Source organism: Adiantum capillus-veneris, chromosome 15 (genome assembly GCF_014529385.1).
Source record: "Adiantum capillus-veneris isolate H3 chromosome 15, ASM1452938v2, whole genome shotgun sequence".
Lineage (NCBI taxonomy): Eukaryota > Viridiplantae > Streptophyta > Polypodiopsida > Polypodiales > Pteridaceae > Adiantum > Adiantum capillus-veneris.
This window is the reverse complement of record NC_140945.1, coordinates 102975977-102983771: the sequence shown is the minus strand read 5'-3', so window position 1 is coordinate 102983771 and position 7795 is coordinate 102975977. Positions and strand designations below refer to the sequence as shown.

The following is a 7795-nucleotide window of genomic DNA, read 5'->3' as shown; positions in this document are numbered from 1 at the left end:
AGACAAGTATGGAGAGGGATGGAGACCAGCAGGTAGTGAGAGAAAGAGTAAGGCACATATAGAGAGAGAGAGAGAGAGAGAGAGAGAGAGAGAGAAGGAGGGTAAGCGGCAAGTAACCGGCTTTTAGTTTTCAAACTAAGCCTAAAAAGGCAAAGCCAGTGAAAATTTGATGGCTGTCAGAGGTGGTCGCCTTAAAGCCTCGTGTGAGCACCGCCTTAGCAGTGAGTTAGCTCGAAACAGGGCCGAGTCAACTTGCTGACTTCTTTTTCAGCTGCAGCCCCGTGGTGGCAACCCACGTTGCCGCTCTTCACTCTCCCCTCCCCCTTTTTGTAATCTCTCTCTGCGCGTTCCGTGAGTGCTTCCTGTGTGTCCCTCTCTCGGTGCCTTCCTTGAGTGCTCTATGTATATCTGTGCTGATGCCTCCCATTCCTTGACTTTCTAACCATTCCCCCATACCTCTTCGTCCCCGCCTTGCTGCTTACAATGGGCAAAAACAACCCCGTCAACCTCCTCAGAGGCTTCCCTGCTGCAAAGTGGTAAGCACTTCTCTTCTTAAACTGCAGAAGATGGCCTTTCATATAAGATTGGAGATACGGCCATCATGCCATTCAAGCAACAGCACTCTTTAACAGAAGAGAAATCCCGCAAGCCCACAAGCAGACATAGACAAATTGCGCATCACATGAAATAATGCCTCTAAACAATGCGCTGGTGAAGAAGTGCGCACAGTCATAAACGCAGATATCCGTGCCTTGAAATCTTTTCTGCTCATCCATTGTTGAGAATTCTTCCAGCTAGCTATGCCATAAAATGATCGTGATTTTTCTCGATTCTTTGCGCACACATCAATCACAGCGAGCGTCCACAGAAAGTTGAATTTCATCTGTTTATTCATTAGATTGTCCACATCTCATGCTACTTCTCCTGTGAATACAACTTTTTCGGTCATGTTTAATGCAGTTTGATGGTCCTCAATCTCGCTATTTCACGGATCAAAGTGACCAGAAACCGAAGGAATCTGTTGGCTCGGCAAATTCGAGGAGACATTGCACAACTCTTCAGATCAGGGCAAGCTGCACATGTATATGACACAAAGGTAAAGGACGGTGCTTGCATAAACCCTTTTTGGTTTTTTGGCACAAAAATAAGGTTTTGGGAACAAACCAAGTGACATGTTACCAAAGATCAGACCAATGAAGGGAAGTGGCATGGGCACAAAAGACCAGCCAAACCAACAGATTAATCCTTACCGTCAGGCTTTCGTTTACAAGAGAAGGAAGAGCCAAACCTTTAACCTTCCAACAGATAGAAGAAAAATCTTTTAAGAAATTTATCACACAGTTTTCTTTACTAATTCAATCTATTTGTGCTCTCCTCACTGTGCAGATTGCATCCTTGATAAGGGAGGAAAACACAGTGGCAGCTTACGATTTAATCGATCGTTATTGTCATCAAATTGTCAGCCAGTTCTCTACTCTTGAGACACAAAGGTACTACAATTAAGTGAAGGATTGCAAGCTTGCGACGCATGTTTCTAAAGCCCTTCTTAGTTCTGGGCTAGAGCCCAACTCACAAAATTTCAATAGTTGTACAGATTTACAACTTTGAGGCCAATCATTTAAGATGAGATGTCCTCTTTGACATTTTTGCCAGGTATTGTGCTCCTGAATTGAAAGAGCCCATTGCCAGCCTGATCTATGCTGCACCGCGATGTTCCGATTTACCAGAATTGACTGAAGCCAAAGACATGCTCACCATAAAGTACGGCAAGGAGTTCACTGTTGCTGCAAATGAAATAAAACCCGATTGTGGAGTCAGCAGAGAAGTATGTCATGCATTCACAGTAAGATAGACAAGAATCCAAAACTATAAGTTTGTCTCATGTACCGTCCATAAACAGATTATTGAGCTCATGTCAATGCAACCTCCGAGTGGAAAGATCAAATTGAAACTTATGAAGGACATCTGCCTGCAACACAAGATTGAATGGCGCTCTGAATGGGTACCCGAAGTCACCCTTTCGACTCCAGTGAGTGAAACTTTGTTTCTTGTATATCCTGAGGATTTTTCCTCTTATGGATGGTCATGATGCTTTTAATCACATCGTCTGGTTGCGAATCGTAAAGCCAGGCGCTTTGGCATGCAGGATAGCAAAAAAAGAGAAATGGACAACGTCAATGCACAACGGGCACTCTCAAACAATTGGCCCTTAAAAGGGGATCAAGATATGCATCATAACAGAGGATTGATACTTGGGGAGGATTTAATTCTCAAAAGGCAGGAAGCAAGAGGCAGTATACGATCCGCTGCAGATGGCATGGTCGAGCCTTATCAACCTGCAGTAGGTCTTGACCGTGGGATGCTTCGCAGAGAGCAGGTTTCCAAAATCGATATGGAAGCCTCACAACGCACAGAAGACCCTTATGACACTAGAACTGACTACAAAGGTGAAAATGTGGACGACCTTCACAAATCTGCTTCATCTAGACGAACTCCAAAGCAAGGTTCATTCCCCAAATATGAGCCTGCTTCACCTGGATATGACCTAAAGCAAGGAAGCTGTTTTCTAAGAGAGGAGCTTGCAAGAAGCGATATAAGAGTCTCCGACAACAGACATAGTCCTCAGTCCTACGGCCCCGGATTTGGCCCGCTTCTCGGAGAGAAGGCTACAAGGGCCAATATGAAGGGAGCTAATGAGCCTTACAAACCAGGTTCAGTCCTGATGCATGATACAAGGGACAATGATGAAGTCGTCTCAGAAGGCAACAAGGGACAGATATACAAAGCATCAAGATACAGCCCGCTTCGCAAGCAACTACATGAGCCTGGTAAAACTAAGGAAGCATCATTAGGTCGCCATAAAGTGCCAGATTACCAGGAAGAAAACAATTGTGACAGAGCTGAAAACCTCATGCAACATCCTGATGAGATAAGTGACAGTGGCAGCGACATTTTTGTCCATGTTGAAGATGATGATGCAGCCCTCTTTCAGAAAGAAGTCACATCAACAGCCTCAAGTGTGTCAAGAAACTCATCAAAAGAAGGCAAGTCTAGCAACACAAACTTGAGAGCGACTGCAAGTAAAGAGTCAGGCTACCCTAGGAGCAACTCTCAACGAGGCAATATGGAAAATGAGAATGTGAGAGTCCAACATCCTTGGGTAGAAAAAGTTGTTCAAGAGTCTGCTGCTTCATCTCCTGACATTGCTGATGTCTTTGATGAGCACGAGTTTACTTCCACGGCCAAGGCAATTGCTGAAGAAGCTGCCCGGCTTGCCATTCTGAACTATGCAAAACAATACTCTAGATCACGCTCTTCTTCAAAGAATGATGGCAATGTCACTGTGGATAATACAAATGACAATTCGTGTCATTCAAGACCAGAAGGGCGAGACGCTGCTGATGATGAAAATGGGGATTTCAAGAAAAAAGGCACTGGCTACTTGTCTAACATGCCATCAAAGACAAGACATGATGAGAATCCCCATGCAAGTTCTAAACTGTTTGCTGCAATTGCGAGCAGTGATGGCAAGATCGATGCAGAAAGACAAGCTTTAGGCAGAGCACATGCACAAATTGATAGAGAAAGTTCAGGGTCATATAATGCAGATGTTTCCAAGAGGCCAGTTTTTGACGAAGAGCAGGACTTCACTTATGAAAGATCGCATAGAGGCAAGCATATTGAAGGCACATCCGGAAGACATGAATTCTCATCAAATACCAAAGCTCGAAAATTATTCCCCGATGAATATGACCCATACTTTGATGCAATAACAAGAGGAGAGGAGCCAACCCACCCAAATCAGGTGTCTCGAGAAAATAGTAAGAGCCACAGTTCAAGTGGACCTCATGATGAGTATCACAATAATAAGTGGGCACCATCTACAGGTACTGGAGGCTGTGACAAAAAAGGAGCAGCAAGAGCACCCCAAAGCATAAATTATAATGATGACAAACGTGATAGGATCAATGTAGGCACCAAAAGCCATTCCTTGTGTAACAGAAATTCACAGTCTTCATTTGATCATGAGGAGGATCTGGATTACATTGAGAAAGGGAAGGTAGAAACCTCAAGCTTATGTAAAGGTGCTCCTAATCAAGTCGGGAAAAACGCTCACAGAAGAGTGTCTTCAGCTGCAACTGTGAAGGACAATGAATATGTCACGGATAAGCAAACTGATTCGGCTCTTCAGAATCAAGGTACGTTGCACCAGGACAATCTCTCAGAAGCAAAAATGTCAGAACGAAGAACACGTTCAGTGGATGGTCAGAAGAACCCTGCATCAAGTTCAGGCAAGATGACATATCAAAACCAAGAAAAGAGTGTTGTTAACAAAGTGCCAGGTGCAAGATGGCATAAAGAGGAGGCGTCTGGTAAGGTCATGCTGCAGGACAAAGAGGAGCGGTTTTGGGGGTTGGAAGCAACCCATAACAGACAACAAGAACCTGCAAAATGGAGCGAACTGCCCACAAAGGACAATCATAAAGACAATAAAACCCCTTTACAGCCTGCACAGGACCCTGACTTGGCGAAACGCCCAATGTCTGTGCGCAAGAAGTCACAAGGCCTTCAGGAAGAGGCCCAACCTACTGCTTCAGGCTACAAGCCTTATGTGCAAAAGCAAGAAGTTTGCAATGAAGAACGCATGTTCCCGTCAAAACTGTATGATCATGATCAATCTCAGTATGTGATGCATCACAGCAGGCAGGATACCTGGCCAGCAGGAAGAGAGCAGCAACAAAACAAAAGTTTACATCCAAAAGCCAGCCCATTTGCAGTTGATCCTCCTAAACATGTAAAAGAGAATGCGTTTGCTAGTAGCGCAAATGGTCTGGATAAGCCACGTCCAGAGCATCATGAAGAGGGCCAAGAGGAAGACTGCAAACAGTATCATAGAGAACATAAAAGACCCACAGCTTTTACATCTGGCTGTCAAAAACAGGATGAACCGAACAGCTCCCATATGAGTGTGAATCAAGTGAGTGAGCCCCCCACAAGGAGTCCACCACCGCTGCCTCAAAAAGACCATCCCAGTAAAGGACCAGAGTGGAATCAACAGCCCTTAATGTATGGAAATCAGAAAGGCCATCACAAGCAGGATGAACCCAACAGCACACCCATGATTGCAAATCGAGTGAGTGAGCCTCCCACAAGGAATCCACCACCATTGCCTCAGATAAACCATCCAAGTAAAGTAGCAGAGTGGAATCAACAGCCCTTAATGTATGAAAACCAGAAGCAGCAAGTACAACAGGAAGATGAAAACGGTGATGCTAAGCAGCTGCACAAAAGAGCACCACCATGGCCACGGAGGCCACCACCTGCGATTGTCAGAACTAGCGAGAGAGAGCAAGCTGAAAAGCAGTCAGGGGTACAAGTAAGGTCACTTCCAGAAGGGCCGAGAATTCAGAAACCGTCGTCTTCTACCGCTGCGAGCTCTGGTTCTCATAATGTAGTCCATGAGCCTGCATGTCCGTCACCCAAACCACAGACTTCTGTATCAGCTTCGTTAGCCACGGGCGATGCGCCCAAGACACCTCCTAAGCTTCCTCACGTCGACGACATTGCAGCGAATCTTGAAGCTCTGCGCCAAGCACGCCTTCGCAAGGATGCCTTTAGAAAAAGATTTGCGGAGGGGATTTGAACTCATTACCTACGGTGTGCTGTGTCTATTGAAGCTCCACTGTTTATAATGTACATTTTCATTCTTGATAAGTAAATGTTATCATTTTCACAGAAGAACCGTTTGCCAAAGAAAGACAACCGTGCCTTTTTGGCCTAGGCCTGGTTCACACTCGAACGGTGGAAGAAAGGGAGCCTCCCATCACTTCCAGGCGGAACATAGGGGAGCGTAGCTCTTCTGCCGCCTTGCTATTCACACAAGACGGTAGCTATTTGGCTCGCATTGCTTGCATGGCAATGCGCCATAGGTTGGAGAAGACCCTGTCATGGTGAAGTGCTTACAGGGGGGTCGGAAGAGAAACAGGGTAGGGTGGAAGAGAAAAGGCACTTCTCTTCCTTGATGTGGCTGCCCCCTCAACAACTTCCACCACCCTATGTGAACGGGGCAGAAAAAAAGATCGAATTTTTATTGGCTCGCAACAAAAGGAAGGGATTTTTGCCGCGCTCTATGAACCTAGCCTTAGTGATGCCTCCCCATGAAAAAGGAGAGGTTATTTTTTTTTTAAATGTGCAGTTTTTGATCGCTATAGTGTTAGAGTACCGTTTCGTCACTATAACTACAACCAAAAAAAAAGAAAAAAAAGAAAACAGGTGATTGGTTTCTTAGGTTAGTGGTCAATCATAATGGAATGATGGTGCAGGTCCTTTTCTCTAAAAATCACTATTCGCTTGAGCATGATGAGATTTTCTTTAAGATTTGATCTAAATGAAAAAAACGTAAGCAAGTTCCCAATACTACATACCTGTTTTGCTTTGGGCGGGTTGGCCTGCCTCGCACTCTCGACGAGTAGGGGGCTCAAAGGAGCTAGTGTTGGGCAAGGAGTCGCACGGCAGCAACGAGTGGAGTTTTGGTGGGGCTACAAAGTCTGACGCCTGCGAACAGGGGACAACCCCAGGTGGAGGCCCTCGGCAGTGCCGGCGAGCCCCATTGGGGCTCCCCTTTGTTGCAGCCTCACCTATGTCATGGAACCTTGGAGGCGGCACCCCGCTCTCCTCCAACTGGAAGACAATTGGAGAACAACCCTTGGTTCCATGCCTCATTTGCTCATTGTCGTGTGTATTCTCAACACTATTCGGGTGTTTTGGGACCTATTCATTTTGGTCAAGGTTTATGGTTGGTGGCATGTGGTGGATGCGATGATTGATGGTGACGCGGTCAACGGCTTGGTGATGATGTTATCAGATCGAGGTGTGCATGTTTGCTTATCGGTGCTAGGGCACGTGGGGGTGGAGTGGCAAACCCTCCCTTTGTGGTGGCACCCCTCATAGGTCTTTGTTTGCTTTCGGATTTGCGGATTTAGAAGCTGGATTTAGAAGGTTGTTTTATGTAAGGATGGCACTGTGTAAAGCGAGACTCTTGTTTGATCCTTATGCTTCCTTGGACCCATGGCATGTATAGGTTTGGAATTCCTTGTAAAGAGCTCGAGATGATGATCTTTTAGTATTGTGCTATGTATTCTTGTGTTTTGGTGATACCACGGCTCGCTCTGAGCATGGTTTCTTTGTAATTTTTTTTGGGATTTAAAAACACTAACTCATTGTGTGAGTATTAAGAAAAGGATTTGATATGAATAAAGTCTAAGTATGGGAAAAATGAACTTGGTGCAATGTTCAAAAAGTTGTCGAAGCATTCTACCATATTGGTAGAATTGCAAGAGGCCTATGATTGTCCTCCATTGAAAATGGAGAGGGTGCACAAGCTCTGATGGTTGATCCATGATGGTTGATCCATTATAAAGTCCTCGTTAAAGTTTGTGAGGTGCTTGGGCCACTCATCGTTTTTTGCAAGAAGAAAGTGTTGGGTTGTATAACAAGGTAGCAAATTTCAAATTTCCTTATTCATTGAATCTTGCATCCTTAAGCTTAACCTTTCAAAAGTATTTTGTGGATGTGACGAGTATTCCTAGCTTGATATCTTCTACTACCACTATTATGGAAATGGAGTTTACAAGTCCAATGGAGGAATTTGGCATGAATTTGCACGGCCATGATGGACACGACTTCCCTTTTATTCAAGAGTATGGTGTAAAGCATGGATGGTTATAGACTTTTCATAAAGCCATGAAGGGTGACATGTACTAGAGCATGTGTATTCAAAGGTGTGTCATTGGGA

The 7795-nt window shown here is 45.0% G+C and overlaps 1 protein-coding gene across 2 annotated transcripts; it reads left to right on the top strand.

The window, feature by feature from the left end:
- The first annotated feature begins 271 nt into the window (after positions 1–271).
- LOC147441192 (uncharacterized) lies at positions 272–7219 on the top strand. 2 transcript variants are annotated; one of them, XM_086482885.1, is made up of 6 exons: positions 272–536; positions 961–1096; positions 1387–1490; positions 1654–1825; positions 1901–2029; positions 2147–7218. In XM_086482885.1, exons 1-6 carry the CDS (start codon positions 484–486, stop codon positions 5642–5644), a joined length of 4092 nt encoding a protein of 1363 aa, XP_086339011.1. In that variant the 5' UTR covers positions 272–483; the 3' UTR covers positions 5645–7218. The 2 variants fall into 2 exon arrangements, with proteins under 2 accessions (XP_086339011.1, XP_086339012.1); XM_086482886.1 differs by lacking the exons at positions 272–536; positions 961–1096; positions 1387–1490 and having other exon boundaries at positions 1688–1825; positions 2127–7219.
- The last annotated feature ends 576 nt before the right edge of the window (positions 7220–7795 follow it).

Bases quoted from the DNA above. Each gene is read 5' to 3' on its own strand.
- LOC147441192 (XM_086482885.1), top strand. From the start codon at position 484: ATGGGCAAAAACAACCCCGTCAACCTCCTCAGAGGCTTCCCTGCTGCA. The intron at 537-960 runs GTAAGCACTTCT...TGTTTAATGCAG, and splicing joins GGCTTCCCTGCTGCAAAGTG to TTTGATGGTCCTCAATCTCG. The intron at 2,030-2,146 runs GTGAGTGAAACT...TTTGGCATGCAG, and splicing joins AAGTCACCCTTTCGACTCCA to GATAGCAAAAAAAGAGAAAT.